Source organism: Aethalodelphis obliquidens, unplaced genomic scaffold (assembly GCF_003676395.1).
Source record: "Aethalodelphis obliquidens isolate GAN/ISIS:26980383/991018 unplaced genomic scaffold, ASM367639v1 scaffold10, whole genome shotgun sequence".
Lineage (NCBI taxonomy): Eukaryota > Metazoa > Chordata > Mammalia > Artiodactyla > Delphinidae > Aethalodelphis > Aethalodelphis obliquidens.
In genome coordinates this window covers 45178314-45196140 of record NW_020837954.1, presented here as the reverse complement: position 1 = coordinate 45196140, position 17827 = coordinate 45178314, and the positions used below count along the sequence as shown (strand labels likewise).

Here is a 17827-nt window from a genome sequence, read left to right as displayed (position 1 = left end):
AACAAACACTCAAGGGTCTTTCTCTCATTGGCCTTCAGGTAACATCACTAAACTGAAGATCCCACTGCTCCAAGCTCTTTTCAGCTCCCCTGCGGTGTCCCAGTTAGCATTCTGCTTCATAGCAACATTTTAGAGCTTGTTCCTTCCTACGGATTTGTATCCTGCCCTCCTTCCAGAATACCATGGTTCCCAAACTCGATTTGAACCAAAGATACTCATTTGCTGCTCAGAAACAGGGGAGACTCCCGCGTTGCTTTCACCAGGAGCTCATTCTGGGGGAATGCCGCGGCTGGCTTACTTCTCAGCCTTCGAAGTCCTTTGACCTTGAGCTCTCTGACTTCTAACCGTCCAGTCTGGACACAGGCAGAGTTGGGTCTCTTCTCCCTGACCTTGACATTGGCAGCTTTGTCTCCTTCCTAGGTTCCTGCTATTCCAAAGCCTGCCTAATGCCTGGAGGTTTGTCTCCTGCCCCTTGCGTGGTATCGCTGCTCCCCTGGCAGGTCCGAGGCGGATTCTGTCCTCTGGAGAAGCGGGCGTCCTGTCCCCTGCGTGGCCTGCACTCCCCGCTGTTCATCCCGCTGAGGGCCCTGTGGTCGGTCACCTTCACCCTCTGCCTTCTCCCTGGACAGATGGGAGCCCATGGCCGTTCTCACGTGGCTGCCTGGGGACATGAGCCAGAAATCTGACGGTACAAGCGACAGGGAACGGGCTGAAATCCCACAGCCCCATCAGCCACTTCTAAAGAGAGAGATCCTTCTAGAAGGACGTCTTTCCTGAGTGGGGGGTAGGAGGAAGGCTCTGTTACGGCAAAGGGCTGCAGGTCAGCTCCCGAAATAGCTTCCCACCTGGCACATCCATCCACAGTGTGCCCCCAGCCTGCCTCGCGGGAGACTGGCAGGGATGCGATCTGGATCGGAATCACTGGCTGTAAACACACAGCTGTGCCTTTCTGCCTCATGGGAGTTTTTCACTTGGCTGCCCGGCACACTGGGGTCTGGGGAAGGCAGGAGAAGCCCGGGGTGGGGGAGAGGGAGGGCCGGCCAGAGGAGGAGGGAGTAGTTGTGCAGAGCCTAGCTGTCCCCTGGGTCAGGAGGCTGAGTCACTGCCGCATTTCTTCTCGAGTGGGCACTCCGCGGGGAGGGCGTTTTTGGCTGCTTTTGGTTGACAGGTTGAACCATCAGCTGGGGGTTCCTCCTTCCAAGAGGACTGGCAGTGTCAAAAATGACAACCTCTGACCCTTTTTGATAAATAAAAATCTCACCCTTCCCCAGAGTTTCAGAAAGAGCCCCTCCCAACATCCCCATGGAGAGCCGCTTTATCTCTTTGTCTTCTCTGTATCCTGCCAGCTAAGCTGATTCAGCTGTCTTACATTTGATCGTTGGTTTATAAAAAAAATAAACTTTTACATTTTCATTTTCCAGCTACAAAACTATAATATTAAACATGCTTTTTCAAACTTCACTTGGACCCTAGATGGAGAGAGAAGGATCGAGACCAGAGGAGGCTTAACCTACCACTGACTGTAACCAGGTTAACACGCCCTCTGTGCCCTCTTTTGGGGCATTAAGAGAGGACAGTGGAAAGCCGGCCCAGAGTTCTCCAGGGAACTAGAAAGTGTGGTAGCAGGAGAACAGCAGAGTGATGCTGAGGTCACCAGATACTCAGAGTCTATTTTTCCCACCCTCCCACAATGCACGGGGTGATGTGGCAGCAGCCACGCAGAGCCCATCCCTCTGCCCGACTGACCTCACCCCCACCTCCCGACACACACCCAGCTGGGCATCCGTCCTGGAATGGCGGGGACTGCCGGCAAGACCGGCAAGACTGACAGGGTGCGTGGTGCCTACTCTGCTCTTTGCGACCTCTCCCTCCCTGCCCTCCGGGGGTCACAGTGTACAGTGAGCCCTGAGCGATGGAGGGATGGGGCCTGTGCGTCAGGTGCCAGTCGCACTCAGTTCTGACGGTGCTTTATTGTCAAATCCCTGTCAAAGGATTTTAAATACACACCCAACTCAATTCCAAATATGGCTTCCTTCCCAGTGTCAAGGGCGGGCAGCCACTTCCCAGGCAGGAAGGCAGCTCCTCTCTCACTCTGAGGGACGATGAGCACAACTCGCAAATCTCAGGATAGAGAAAAGCACAGACCTATAGAACATTCCAGCTGAAAAGTCCACAGAGATGATCTAGTCCACACCACTGCTCACAGGAGAAAACCAGGGCTCAGAGAAGCACAGACCTATAGAACATTCTAGCTGAAGAGGTCCACAGAGATGATCTAGTCCACACCATTGCTCACAGGAGAAAACCAGGGCTCAGAGAGGGCTAGTGATGGGCCTGAGGCCACACTGTTAGCAAGCTGAGCCTGGAAGCAGGAGCCACCCTGCATGGAGCTGCTGAGGAGTTTCCCAGAGTCCCAGGGGAAGTCGTTGCTGCTCAAGACGGGCAGGTTTTCATGTTTTCCCTCCCAGCACTGCTATGGAATCCGCCCCCATCTCTAGGCAGGCCCAGGTCTCACTGCTGCTGGATCTCAGGGCTCTGAGATGGGAGAGGCTGGCACTACAGTCTGCGACCCAGACGTCCCCATGGGGCCCAAGGACTGTTTGCAATCAGAATCAGCTCTAAAGAATTTTTAGCCAATCGTTCCTTGCTGGAGGCCCCGAAAGGATTTTTTCAACGGAGGTCAAAGCCCTCTGGGGGTTCTGCTGAGTCTAGGTGTTTGAGAACTCATTGCAGCAGAGTGCAGGGCTCTGCCCCTGACACGCTGAGGGGGAGGGGGAGACAGCCTCCCCGGGGAAGGAGCTGCTGGGGGCGGGGGAGGGGTGGGGTGGGCGGAGCACCCTGGCTGCCGGCCCTCTGCCTCGCCTGCCAAGGGTCTCAGCCTTCCACTTCTGGTTCAGCACCTGGGCCTGGGGCCGGAGCTGCCTGGAAGGTGGTGGGAGGTGAGCTGCAGACTTTTTAGCCCTCATTAGCTTTTCCTTGGCTTTTGGTTGGGGCGGGAGGAAAGGGAGAGGGAGGGAGGGTGACAGCTGGCTCCCAGAACTTCCTGGTCTCCATCTGACTTTCCCGCTGCATTCCTTGGCAGGCAGGACAGAAACGCTTGGAGATGCTGCTTGGCGCACGCCAAGGCTCCCTCAGCTCCCGGCCCTTGCTGTTTCAGTTCCAAGGAGCACCTCGACAAAGCCCAACTGTGACGCTCTCTTACGAGAGTGATGAACACCTGGCTCTCATCTCTGCTCTCCTGAGGCCTCCAGCGTAGCTCAGGCACCAGCGACCCCATTGCCCATCTCGGGAGCCCGAGGCTACAGCTGATGAGGCTCTCAAGAGGACACCTGGGGCTTCAGCTGAGCGCCCAGGCAAAGGTGTCCAGGGAGGCTGATGCCACCGTCACCCAGGGCTGCCACTTCTGCTAACTCAAGTGCTATCCCTTGCAGATACCATGCAGAGGACTTTTTCTAGCTTTTCCTCCCAGAGCTCCTCCCGTGGAGTTCTCACCAGATGGCTCTGGCCACCATGTGAAAAGGGCAATCAAATTGCTGCTGTTGAGCCTTGGCTAATGGCCCTTGGCTAATGGCCCTCCTCCCATGCATCCTTGCTGTCCTCTATGTCAGAGTTGCCCCTTGTGGGGCCCTCCCTGCTTTGCGGTAGACCCTGAAGGAATGAGCACGCCTAAGAGAGAGCAGGGGGATGGACAGCCTTTCCGCTCTGGCCACCCTCATTGTCATCTGTCAGCCACAAAACCAGAAAGATGGTGGAGAATGGCAGACTGGTGGGCACTGAGCAGTAGCAAGCAGTCTCTAGTTAGAGAAGACCCTCCTCCCCACCGTCAGCAGTGCCTGGGACCCACCAGAGAGTCTGCAGAGGAGATGGAGGGTGATGCAAAGGCAACCCACAGAAGTTTCCTACTGTGGCTTTCATATTCTACGCCACTGTGAAAGGAAGCTTCCCAGTGGACAGGACTAGGGAGAGAGAGGCTCCATTCATTTGACCTGAGGCCACGTCTTAGGCCCCCTTTGAGAAGCTGCTATGGGTTACAGCTCTTCCTGGGCCTGGAGCTTCTGGGACCGGGGCCACCACGTTCAGTGATGTGAGTCATCCACTGCACAAGGGCAGCTGAGGGTCAAGGAGGGGCTGAAATCCAGCTGCGCGTTGCTTGGCCAGCTGGGCATCCGTGGGGCCGGGCTCATCAGAGAGAGTCCTGTCTTCTGCTCTGAATAAAAATGCGATGTGGGCTGGCTGTGCCACGCCATGGACTTTGAGTGACGTCTGCTTCTGAACCTGGGCCTGCCCTGTCAAAGAGCAGGCCATTATGCGAGCTCCGTGGCTCTAGGTGGCCCAGCTACACAATGCCTCGGCACAGCGTATCCCCCACTGGCTCTGATGTTCAAGCTCTGCGTGACTCAGAATGACGCTTCCATTGGAAGGAGCAGCTCACCCAGCAATGCCTCTGATGGGGATCGCAAGGCTCCTTCTGCACCCAAACCAGGGTGGCCCCAGCAGCTTCCGTGAACCACAGTGAACTGCTGCCTAGGATCTCACGTCAAAGGGGGCATCTGGGGCCTTCAACAGATAATCCCTCCACATCATGATACACCTGAGTCTTGGAAAGAACGACCTGCTTTCTCCACACGTTCCTCCTTTACCAAGAAAAGAAGGGACACTGGCGTGGGAGAAATTCTGGACCCAGATTCAGTTTTGATAAGAAGTGAGCTGACTGAGATAACTAACCATCTGGGTCAACATTTCTTGCCACTAGTTAGTCCTAAGTGGCAGCTGGCCTCACATCCTTGGTGCACGGACTGCCCGGCTTCACCCCCTCATTTTCCCATTATTGGTTCCACGACATGGATGGTCTTTTTACACATATTTCCCAGCACCATGGGAATGCTATTGAACAAGTCTTTCATTGAGTTTTATAGTTTGCAGTATGTAGCAGATGAAATATTCACGTAGACCTTCTTTTAAAGAAATCAAGCACTTTATGTATATTATATCCAGAAGATGGCCATTAAAGTGCAAGGCATTTTCGTTGGCTGGTTAATTGCGTTTGATTAGAACACTGGGCTGTGGAGACCACGTTCTCGGGTTCCAGCCTCGAGTACTCTGAGAGCTGCTACTATTCTACGGCCACGGGCAGTTTCCTCAAACTCAGCCTCACCTGGTTACCCCAAGTGGTGTTACCCCAAGAGCACAAGGAACAAGGATGGATCAATACAAATCCATGTCCACCTCCACCACTGGAAACAAAATCTCAGAACGCCCCACCCCTTAGAGTCTTCAGAGAAAACATAGCATGGCATTTAGGAAGTTTTTGGTTTTGAAGTTCGGGCCTTCTCTCATATAGATTCTAAAAATCTCAGGAACTTGGCAGAGTTTTCTCTTTCAGCCGGCCCTGAAACCTCTCTGTAAGTTCTCCCATGTGCGCACTTCAGACGCTTGGAAGGTGGTGTCTGATGCTTTCTTGTTCCAAACGCTTTGTTAACAGACCTTGGAGAACCACTGAACCAACACCACTTCTGGGATGAAGGAACATCAATAAATGCTCTTCACAGAGCTTCACTGAGATCATGCTTGCTTTCCCAATACCCACTCCTCATGAAGAGCAGCCTGGAGATGTTTGGATGCCTCATCCAAGTACCAGGCTTCCTCTCACACCCTCAGCCCACGCAGTCAACCTGAAGGGCCTCCGTGGGGCTGCAGGAGTTCTGCTTTCTCCACAGTATACTCTGGGTTGGTCAACAAAACCCCTAAACATCTTCCACCTACAGCCTCCAGGCCTCAAAAGAGAGGGAGGGGTGGGTCCCCACCACTCTCTATCAGCCATCGGGGGTGAAGGAATTCCTGTTGGCCTTGCCTCTAACAGCCCGTGGCAGCTTCTTGGTGTATGATGTTACGTGTCCGTGGCAAACCAGCCATGAAGACAGACAGGGGAACCACAGGCCTTACACTGTGCAAGTTCTGATTTCTCATGAGGAAAGGCCATGGGGAGAAAAGACCAAAGAAGAGCTGGGATGAGCACGCCTATTTTAATTGCCACCTCCTAGAGTTCCTGTGATGTTTACATCTAGCAAATTCAAAATGATGTTTAAATTCAGTTAAGATGCACCTAGCTAGGACAGGTAAATGACCATGTTGTTTTCAACCCAGAATTCTTAGACTTTTCATTAAAGGGATAAAATAACGATACTAATCACACAGTAGCCAGGTTTACAAGGACTCTCCTCTTCAATAGAGGGAGGAAAAAGGCAAGTTAGCATCAGTGGGTTTCCACCCTTGGGGAAGGGAAATGTGGCCAGTTCCACACGTGGGATCCCTGCTCCCTGGCTGCCATGTTGGTTCTCTCTGGTTTGACGTGAAGAGTGCAGGCTGGGCCCCATGAACTCAGCAGCTTGTTTTTGACGAGTGAGTGAATGAGCGGGACTGAGTGCTTCCTGTGCATCAAGCCCTATGCCCCTGCCTTACAGAGAACATCATGGAAAGGGGAGATGGGTCTGTGCTGTTCTACAGATCATAGCCCAGAATCTCCACCAGGCACCATGGGGAAGACCCTCCCACGGCCGCTCCACTCCATGGCTACTGCCCTCCTCTCCCTGTCACGCTGTGCAAAGAAGGCTGACAAGGGGCTGTCAGGGATGTGGGAACTCATGCAGAGGCCACTAACACACACACACGCGCCAGCTGTAGACCGCATCGCCACAACCCATGCAGCACGGCCGCCTTAGGCACACGCAAAAGCCGCCGACACAGCAGCAGCGGCAGCTGGCCTCGGGCACCCGCACGGTTGTCAGAGTCCACAGAGGGAAATTTGGATGTTGTTTTAGATGAGCTATGGTTCTGAGCCAATTTATTTTATGGTCCGGTTGGACGGCCTTCTCCCTGGGCTGCTGCAGAGGGTGCACCAACCGCGCAGCCCCGAGGGCAGGGGGGAGCTCCTTCCTCCTCAAGGCCACAGACAGAAGATCAAACGCCAGGCCGGAGGCTGGGCGGTTGCCCCGTGCACCGTCTGCAGAGGGAGCCGCCGGGCCTTTTGTCTTTTGCAGATCCATCCCTAGGAGAGAAGCCGCCGACCTCGACCCTTGCAAGAGAAAACGGGTGGGTGTGTTGAGGGGAAAGCACTGGGCTCCCTCCCATCCCAAAGGAAACGACAACAATCACCACCGTACACACAGAAAACAAAACAGAGAAAAACAACCACCAAAGAAAACCGGCTGAACTTACCACACTGCGAGTGAACTTTTCTAAGGAAGTTCTACGACCTTGCTCACTTTCTGGCTTTAGGGGGAAAAAAAAAAAAAAAAAAGATAGGGAGAAAAATACAGAAAAAAAAAAAAAATCTTCAGCTTACACATCGTTCCCCAAGAGCAGCAGCGGCAGCTAATGAACCAAAACAAAAGCAAGACAGGGCGGGGGGGAAAAAAAAAAAAACGGGACAAGAGAAGCAGCCAGAGCTGTGTGCAACAGTCAGTGGGAGAGACGGAAAACAGAGCCTCCCTGGAGCTGCGAGGAGAGAGGGGTGTCTGCTTCTAGAAGAGCCATTAATCGTGCTTTGGGGCTGAAGTAGGAGCCACCGGGCTGGGAGCCGAGCCCTCGGTCAGCAGTTGGGAACTGCCTGCTCACTGCTTTTGAGGGGCCGAGCCCACGCGCAGGAGCCAGCTGGGGGCCCCAACGGGGGCCCCAAACCAGACGAGCTTCCAGGGCCAGCGGGGCCTGTGGGGGAATCCTGCTGAGACGGCCAAAGCGGCCGTGGGCGAGGTGAAGTCATCGAGTCCTCCATGAGTCTGGGTTAGGACTTTCTCTGAGATTTTTCTGCTCAGATGCAGCCAGGAAGTTTGTTCACTTCCTCAACATCCTCGTGGCCCCTAGTGACTCTCGTTCTGTGTCCTTAGACCAAGGAGGCTCTACTCGGGTCGTTTGCAACCACAAAGATCTTGGGCCTCAGAGGGAGCGTTCTGGACAGAAAATGCTCTCTCGGTACTCGGGCAGGTGACCCCTTCCAAGGTTTACTCACGGCAGGTGACAGCAGGCGCAGGAACCTCCCAGGGACTCCAGGCTGAGCGTCTCCCCACACAGGGGGAAGAGGAGGCAAAGCCCCTGGACGCTCCCCCCAGGCCTGGCCGTTCTCCTCTAGTGGAGGAGGAGGGGGTGTGGTGTGACCTGACCCTCTCCTCAACTTTCCTGCTTTTCCAAGGGGGGAGAATTACATCCCAAATACCTGCTAGTTTATCCCAGAGCCCAGTTCCAAGGTCCTGAATCCATGCCTGGGAAATCTGGAGAGCACACACACTCACGTGGACACACACACAGCAAATAATGGAAATTAGAGAGCTGAAGAAGCAGCCAGGTGTCTGTGGGTCTGCAGGATGTGCTGGAAGCAGAGGGGGCCAAAGGTAGCCACTGTGGGTGTGGACAAGGTCAGAGGGCTTCCTCGGCTGTCATGCCCCATCCCCTCAGCTGGCTGCCGGGAGACAGAGAGGACGCTGCAGAAGGAAGACACAGCACAAAGGACACACCGCCGCAGAGCCAGGCTGGTCTTTCTCCTTCAGGCACAGGGAACTGAAGGATCCGTGCTTGGCCTGGCACCGTACTGAGTCTCCCCACCGGGGACGGCAGGACTCAGCTTCAACCCAGTGGGCAACCCGGGGGCTGTCTGTGCAGCTCAAGTCAGGCCAGTCCTAGGCCCCGCAGCTGGCATTCTGCGCCTGGCATTCTTTTCCCTTGGCTCCTGAGCTGTCGCCCACAGAGAGTGGCCACTGGCCTGACTTATTCAGGTTCCTCTGCCTTGCACAGGTCCTCCGAGCTGCCCTGGAAAACTGTACTTAAGTACTGGTACGTAAGTGTTCTGGAGGGGCCCCTCAAAACCCAGCGCACCTGTCCTTGAGACCCGGCTCATCAGAGCAACTACCCTGATCTCTGAAAATACTAGGATAGACGAGGAATTAGGGAGGAAGGACTGGAAGGCTATGCCTCCAGACTCCATCAGGAGCCTTCCTGAGCAGAAAAGTGAGGCCGATTTACAGCCCTCCTCTTAGCTGGACCTCGTGGCTCACCTCCCTTCATGACCTGGACATGCAGATCGCATGGTAAGCCCATCCCTGACATCAGAAGACACTCTAGGCCTACCTGGAAGTGACAAATCCAGTGAGTGACAAATCCAGTGCATGCCTGGAGACTCAGGGAGAAATGGAAGGAGAGGTAGGCTTGTCGCTGACTTTGGAAACAATTAACCCCTGGATATTGAAAGGGCTTTGGCATCTGCAAGAGCTTTCTGCCCCAAGGACACTCCTTGGTGTAGGGGCTGGAAGGATAATTCTAATGAACTTCATCTGGGACATTTTACGGGCAGGCCGTCCGTTCCTTCCTCATTCAAGTGACCTCCTCCGAGAAGCTTTCCTCGTACGGGAGGATCTGTGGAATCTCAGCCCCACTCCCTGTGCTGGGGTGCGTTTTCCCTTTGTGCTCAGACCCACAGGGAGACTGAATGGCCTCTGGCTTCTTCTGGGTGTGTGGACAGGCCCAGCTGGGTCAGACTGCTAGAGGCTCACAATTTCCCCACACCGGGATCAGTTCAGGGTCTTGAGCCGCAAGAAATAAGGAACAATTACTTTGCCTTCTCCCCTGAGATCTGGGCTGGAGGCACCAAAGGTCTCCACAACTTTTCTTGAGAAACTGGGTATCAGAGCCATTACTGGTGGGGATGTCCGCCAGCTGCATCAGGGCCTCTCCACCTCCACCCTCTGGCAAGGGAGCGGGCTGGAGGTCAGGCTTCACATTTTCCATCGTAGTAGTGACACCTGATGGAAGGGATGCAGGCCAACAAGAAAGCTGGGTTCCTCACACTCTGGGAGTCCCCAAAGTCTCCTTCTCTTTCTCAGGCTCTTGGGGATGTCCTCAGGGCTACCTAAGGGCAGGCAAGCAGGACATAAATGCTCTTCTAGACTCGGGAGTGCTGTGGGACCAGCCAGATATGGAGACAAGGATGCTGGCATGTGAGGTCACAGTACACAGAAAGAGGGGCTGTGTGGCTGAGAGAGGAAGCCCGACAGTCAGCGTGTTGCTGGACAACCACAGGCTCAGGGACTGCTGCCGGGAGGCTGAGAGGGAGAAGAAAGGGATGCGCACAGTCCTAAGCGGCATGGCACGGGAGTCCCGGGACTTGGTGCAAGGAGAGCCCCATTAGCCACACGTGGGCCTCAGATGAGAACCAAGACGAGCAGAGCGTTTGCAGGCATACTGGAACCTTGAGCCGTCCCTCCTGCCTCCCCTTTTCCAGACCCCATGTCCCTCCTGGCTCTTCCTTCCCTCCTCCCATAAATCCAGCTGAGTTCATCCCTGCCTCAGTCACTCCCCACCACCCTGCATGCTGAGGGTCCCTGCACCCCCAAGTCCAGACACTGAGGGCCACAGGGAACGAGGACTTCATTCAGAGTGGAGGAGGAGGAAGGAGCTAGGATGCCATTACTTCTTGGTTAAAAGAAAAAGCAAATGCTGTGGGGCAGGTGAGGGAGAGGGAGGGGCAACCACCCCAGGAAGGACTTCAGATGCCAGATCGCCCCCTGGAAACCTATAAGCGTTTCTATCCAGAGGGGGGCGCCCCAATCCTTGCCTCATACTCGTCTCTGAGCCGGTTGGGGACAGAAAATCTGTGGGGAGGGGGCTGGACTCTTCAGTGGTTTCCTAAGGGATTGGCTGATGTCACTGCCAGCCCTGTACTCCTGGGCTGAGCCACTGCGGCCTCAGAATTTGGTCACACTCTCCGCTGTGGGCAGGACACGCAGATGGAGATGATGGGTCCAGGGAGACAGGATGCCACACCCTGGACCTTGTTGGGGGGCTGATGTGGTGACAATCCTAATTATATTCTATTGGAGTGGGACCAGGTACAGAAGGGAAAGAAGAAAAGAGAAAAGAAATAAAACCCAAGGGATGACATTCTCATTTCACACCGGCAGGAAGCAGCAGGCAGAGGTCAACAGTGCTAAGAAAGGCAAGGCTGCCCCTCGCAGGTACCTTCTTCCTGGCGAGCAGCAAGTCCTGGTAAGCATTTGACCGGAGGAAGCGGGCATAGCTGTCGCTCTTCATCAGCTTGTAGATGTGCTCCTGGAAAGGCGGGAGGTGGGAAGACACAAGAAAGGACTGTCAACCAGTGCTAAAGGGAACTGCGACCCAACTGGCCACTGTGTTAGGAAAGAAACAAACAAACCGAAATATGCTTGTCTGTACCTGGAAAAACATGTAACATGTTGGCTTTGTTTCGTTTTTTTCCCACTCAGAAAACACCAACCAAAACCTATTTTCTCTCACAGAGTGAAAGATCCCTGAGGATCATGTCGCAGAGGCTATGTAATTGGGCCTTGGGGCCACGTTGGGATGCAGTACTGCTTAATGATTAAAACCACGGGCACAGCAATAAGAAGGAAGAAGTTACTGATGCACCCAACCACTTGGATGAATCTCAAAGGAATTATGATGAATGAAAAAAAGCCCCAGAAGGTTACATACTGTATGATTCCACTGGTATGACATTCTTGAAATGACAAATTATACGAACAGACAACAGGTTAGTGGTTGCCAGAGGTTAGGGACAGGAGAGGGGCAGGGAGGGGAGGGAGGTGTGGTTATAAAAGACAACAGGAAGGGTTCTTGTGGGGGTGGACTAGCTCTGTATCTTGACACATCGTACACATGTGATAGAGTTGTATAGAACTAAACACATACACACACATACGAGTGCAAGTAAAATTGGGAAATCTGATAAACTCGGGGGATGTAGCAATGTCAACGTCATGGCCGTGATATTGTAGTATAGCTTTTGCAGATGTTACTGTTAGGAGAAACTGGGTACATGGGATGTCTCTATATTATTTCTTATAACTGCTTGTGAAGCTAAAAGTATCTCAAAATAAAAAGTTTAATTAAAAAAGAAGTCTACAGGCAACGATGCAATTGGGTCAGTTTGTGCATGTCAGGGCCACCATCCCATCCTGGAAGGGGACCCTTAGAACCAGATCGTGGGGGCATCTGGGCAAATATGCCAGGCCTGAGTCTTCCATCCAGGAGGGGCAGATGCTGGGGCATAGTGCCTTCCTGGGCTCCTAGAGGCGTTACATTCTGGCCATGGCAACGGATTTTGCCCTTCACTTCCGGCTAATTCCTATAGCCTTGTGATCCCTTCCTAATAGATCTGTCCTCATTAAGGGCAGGGAAAGCCTGTTTCATTAAAAGACGGAGCTTGTCCGTCGAAAAAGGGTTATTTATTAGTGGAAATGGATGGTAGCTCAGCTGCACAGGAAAGCCTGGCTGTCCCAAGAGAGGACCTGTTAGGAGGAGGGTGGGCTTTCCCTAGGGAGGGTGGAATCATCAGGCAGGGAAGCATCTTGCCTGATGTACACTCATTGTTCATCCCACGATGCTGGACAAGGGCCCCAGTGCTCAGGGGAATGGAGAGCTGGTCAGTGAAGAGAATGGTCAGCAAAGAGGCTGGACTGGTCATTAAGGACCTCTTCCTCGGGTACTCTTCCCAGGGGAGGAGGAAGGGGAGGTAGAGACTTCTCCTCAGCTGGGGGCACATTTAAGAAATACCTGGCCAGACTGCTGGTGCATCCCAGAGGAAGCTGGGTGATGACGATGGCTTGCCAAGACCCTCTTGCTACCCACCTCAAAAGAAAGTGAAGACAGAAAGCAAGAATCACCTTGCTGACATGTGGACCCCTCTCAGGCCATCCTCAGATGGACCATATGCAGACCTATTTGGGCACCAGCTTCATTCTTGCCCAGATGCCCCCATATTTATAAAAGCGGGTGCAGCCCTACTCGTGGGAATGGGGCCACTGAAAGGAACCCAGTGAAACGAAACACTGGCTTCAATCTGAATCTACTTTGATGATCCAGATGTGTTCTGAGTTAATAAACTTAGTGGGAACACATGTCGCTGAGTGTTTTTCTGCAAATTTCAGACAAAAACCCAGCCCACTCTAGTTTAAGCTCCTTGAGGGAACAATGTGTTTTTAATCTCTTATATGTGCATAGCGTCCAGCACAGGGTTAAATGTTAGCGGAATTTATGTTGCTTTTTGGTTCACTGAAATGCTGGTCTGAGTTTGCAAGTACTGAGCAAGTTTGCAGGCTCCATACTTGTTTTAGTTTATGATCAGATCCTGCTCTCTGTATGGAAGGAGAGTGGGGATCACACTCAACTCAAAGGAAGTCCCGATGTGGGCCACGTGGCTCAGCCCTAATGGCCTCAGGGCCTAGACCGAGGGACATCATGGTCTTTGCATTTGCTGTCCCTTTAAAGTGGTCTAACATTTACATCTTAGGTACAAATGTTAACCCAGAGAGAAACTATCTCGCTGTCTCCTTCTTCTTGTCTCAGGCATGGCTTCTGTCTGGCCCACGGAGCCAGGTTGCTCCTGAGTCATCTGGAAAGGCCTGGCCCTCAGGCCTGGCCCCTCTCCAAACCCCTCTCCAAGGCAACAGCCCCATGCTTCTTGTTCTGACTTCTCAGAGGAATCTAAATCCCCAAGTATATCTCACAAAATACCCCCTGCTCCCCCAAGAAGAGGAAGGAAGCCTTTCCCAGCCCAGCCCTTCTGGCCTTGGCAACAAATTTCACCCCTGATCTAGCTAATTCCTCCAGCTCATCGTGGGCAGGAAAAGCCACTGAAAGAAAGAACTTGTCAATTGAGAAAGAATGTAGGATAAAGCAGATGCCTCAACATTTGATCCCCAGAATATTTGTTGAGCATCTGCTAGGTGCCAGGCACTGTGTCAGGCACTGAGATTCCGGCATCGCCAAGACAGAAGAGGTCCCCGCTGTCATAAAGCTTAGAGTTCACTGCATAAGGGCGTGCGTGACCAGCTGAGCTGAGGGATACAAGGAAGAAGAGCAGGTTCAGGGTGCTGTGAACGGGTATAACTGAGGATGACCTACCCTGTCCGAGGTGGGGAATGGCTGTCCCTCAACCAGAAAGAGCCTCATCAAGGTAGGAAGAGCTGAGTAGACAGGAATGTGTCTCCCAGTTCCTAGTCTGGTCAACCAGAGCAAGAAGGACAACCCAGGGCTGAGGAGTAGCAGGCAGTGGTGGTCCCCTCTCGGGGGTCGGGGGGGCAGTTGATGTGGGTCAGAGGGGCAGTTTGGGCACTGCTCTTGTCCTCTCTATGTCACATGCCAACTTGGCAATTCGTTGCCAAGGCCAGAGCCAAGGTGAGGACCTTGTGGGGAGAGAGTATGGCCTGTTGGATGTGGGCTGCATAAGGCAGTCTCACTCTGCCAACCTCGTTGCTAGCCCTTGGCCATCATTATGACCGTCTCAGATTACCCTGTGAGGAAACAACCACCAAAACAACACTAGCATGTGCAAGGCATGGTCTGAGCAAAACAGAATCCAAGAACCTCTGCAGATCGCTCATGCCCCCCACAGGGCCCGAGGCTCCAGGCCCCTCTGGGGCCTCCTCTCCCACAGCCTATGGATCCAGGACTCTCCTCTACCCTCCTCTCCTCCCCCAAGCAGAGAAGTGCAGCCTCTGATGTACCCAGTTATGGAACTCTGTGCCTTCTTCCTTGCCAGCTTTGTCTAAGAAACAGAAAGACAGTAAACAGTGGGTGGGGGAACGGAGTGCTGAGGTTTTTCTGGGAATGAGAGTTAAGATAGGACTCAGGGTCTTTGGCCAGTTCCCAAATGCAATGAGTTTATCACTGCCAGGGACAGCAAGTGTACAAAGCTCTTGGCAGTGACCCCTACTGATTTATGAGGGGTTCTGGTTTGTTTCCACTGCTTTGCAGACAATCAGTCTTAAGGAAAATGTATATCCAGAATCTGCAAGAAGCAGGAGAGCCACTGGCGAAACCAGCGAGCGCTCACCGACAGAATGAGGGAAAGGGCCAGAGAGAAAGAAGTTTGCATTTCTCTTCTTTGCTTTTTCTTGTCTTTTCTTGTTTTATTTCCTTCCCTCCCTCCCTCCCTCCCCCCCTCGTTCCCCCCTCCCTTCCTTCCTCCCTCCCTCCCTCCCTTCCTTCCTTCCTTCCTTCCTTCCTCCCTTCCTTCCTTCCTTCCCCAGACCCCTCCCTCCCCTACTCCCTCTCTCTCTTTCTAAAAAACGGATAATTGAGTTGACTGTGAACAAGCAGAACTACCAGAGTCCACATCTGCCTTCCTGACACGTAGGGAGGCACCTGCTCCAGGGAGGGTGAGGATGGTTCTCCATAGGTAGAGAAACTGATGCCCTAAGGCCCTAAGTCGTACTGGACATCTTAGCTACAATTCTCAGTGGGAGGAGGGAATCACACCCCATGGCGGTTGACAGTTACAGTACATGGATGTCACCCTGATGAGACACTCCACCCTCATCCAGGGCCAAGCCCAAGATGGGAGCTTTGCTTACCTGGGACGCTAAGGCAGAAGCAAAACCAACTGGAACCATGGGCAAGATTTTGTAATAACTTTAAATGGAATGTAATCTATAAAAATATCGAATGATATGTTGTACACCTGAAACTCATATAATATTGTAAATCAACCATACTTCAATAAAAAAGATTCAGAAAAAAAAAAAAAAAGCAATGGAGTGAAAGAAAAAAAACCCTAAACCCAAAATGACTGGAATCAGTGGAGTCCGAGACATGCGGGAGGAGGAGGGAGCGAGCAGCGCAAGCTGTCTCAAAACCACACCTGCTACAAATCAATGTTTTGCAGTGAGGGTCCTCATTTGGAAATCTCCTTTGTTTTTAGATAAGACACGGTGGGCCTCACAGCGCTGGGGAAGGTAATCAGACAAATGCCTGGGCCTTGGGCCCCAAGCACGCTGGAGCAGTTAGACTACTTCAGAACACCCTTACGTCCTCCTCTTTGCTGTGGGTTCCTGAAACAGCTACGATCTCATCCCCCAGCTTTAGAGCATCCTCCTGGAGTGGGAGGCCGCTCAGCTGGAGCATTGCACAGCTGCCAGGAGCTTTTCTTGGGATTTTCAAGTGTCCTGTTTTTCTTTTGCAGATGTATGTGTCTCTGTCCTCTGTCCTCTTGGGAACACCCAAGCTTCCTGGAACAACATCCAGCCTTTGGGAACTGTTGGGTCCCTTGTGGTCCCTTGAAGGAAGATGACGCTGTGGGGCAGGATGTGACATTGCCGTGTGAGACGCTGGAAGGGGGGCTGGGCTGGGGGCCAAAGGTTTGGATTCAGGTCCTGAGTCTGCCTTTTCCAGCCCCGCCGAGCACACAATTAACCGAGGAAATACAAGGGAACACATGACGAAAACTATACACATGTAAAGTAATGATGATAACTGGCCTTCATGTTGGGACTGTCCTTGCCAGGGATGACATGGGAAGGAGACCAAAGACCAGAAGGTTCCCGGGGAGGAGGAAAGGGGAGCGGAGTCCAGCTGTATTATTTCCATTGCTGTTGTTGTTTGCTCTGAATCAGTGCTTAGGTTTAAACAACCCCATTTTACAGACGAGGACACTAAAGCTCTACAAAGTTGAGTGACTTGCCCAAGCACAGAGCAAGGATTTGAGCCCAGTGTTCTGTGACCCCAAAGCTCACACTCTTCCCTTGGTACACGGTGCTGTTCATGGTCCTTGAGTTGGGGTTTTGAGGGAGTCAGGTTCTGTGGCTGAGACAAAGTCCTCAGCGTGTGGTTAGCAGAAGCGTCAGGGGCCTCCTTTCAATCTTTAATCTGAGTCATCCCAGGGGTAGATGCAACTGCCATTCGCCATTCCCTTTCGGGAACTGTTCACCACCACGTCGTCAGTGACAGCAACGGCCAAGTCTCCCAGGGTGACACAGGCTCTCACCTCACAGGTCATGTACGACTTGCCTTCCGCACCAGAAGGAAGGGGCGAACTGGCAAAGCTCTGAGGGCTGGCCGGGCCCCTGGGAAGTCACAGGCAGCAAGTCTGTGTCACAGAAAGTCACCCAGAAGATGTATGAGTCTCACCTTTCAAGAGACTCTTGAATACCTTAAACCAAAGGTCTTCAGACCTTAGGCATGGTTAGCTGAAGCCTAAAGAAAATGAACACTTTGCTCATCATGGGTCCTTCGGGAGGACAGAGGGTGGGACTGCCCAGTGGCAGGGAATTGATGGGGATCCTAAGTCAGTATCTGCTTAATAAACGTAGAAAAGACTCACTTGAGTGAGTACAGACGCTCATCGGAGTGAAAGACAGTAGCTTGTCCTCGTGGATGCGGCTTCAGATGACCATCCTGGGAGCCTGTGGATCTTTTCTTCCAGGTTTTTTCCTTCTTTTTTAAAATTGAAATACAGTTGATTTACAATGTTGTGTTAATTTATGCTGTACAGCAAAGTGATTTAGTTATATATATATATATATATATATATAAAATATATACATTTTAAAAAATATTCTAGGATCCCGTGGACCTTAAATGAGAAGCTCCCATTTGGATTTCTTTGTCCTTCTAAGTGGGACGTGGCGGACACTGTTTCCATGGAATGCAACATTCAAGTCATAAGAGAGTGTAAGAGTGAATTATCTTTTGCCTTTACATTGCAAAGCATCTGTATAAACACGTTCAATTTAACTGGCCAAAGGGCACAGTATTTTGATGCTGTTCAATCCCTATTCTTAGATAAGAGTAGCTTCAAAGACAGCTTTGCATATTTCCTTTCACCTACCCGAATACCACGGGTATTAACTTAGACAAATGTTTCCTTCTCCTCTTCAAGGTCATGGGGCTTGGTGCAAGAAATCTCTGCTCTGAAGCATCAACAAAGACATTTTGGAATTTAGTTCTCTGACGCCTTCTCTTCAAGAGCTACTCGTCTGTGTGGTAACAAACAGAAACCGCTCACAAACAACTGATTTGTTCTTTT

The 17827-nt window shown here is 52.3% G+C and overlaps 1 protein-coding gene across 2 annotated transcripts in view; it reads right to left on the bottom strand.

Moving 5' to 3' along the window:
• Positions 1–17827, bottom strand: part of RGS6 (regulator of G protein signaling 6) — a 577653-nt gene that overhangs the window by 23464 nt on the left and 536362 nt on the right. Inside the window, exons 16-17 of one of the 2 annotated variants that reach the window (XM_027111673.1) lie at positions 11005–11094; positions 7216–7269 (exon numbers count right to left, since the gene is read on the bottom strand). In XM_027111673.1, the coding sequence (XP_026967474.1) occupies positions 7216–7269; positions 11005–11094 (144 nt within the window). Of the gene's footprint in view, positions 1–5761; positions 7270–11004; positions 11095–17827 lie in introns of those variants that run through there. The other variant, XM_027111674.1, reaches the window with a different exon arrangement.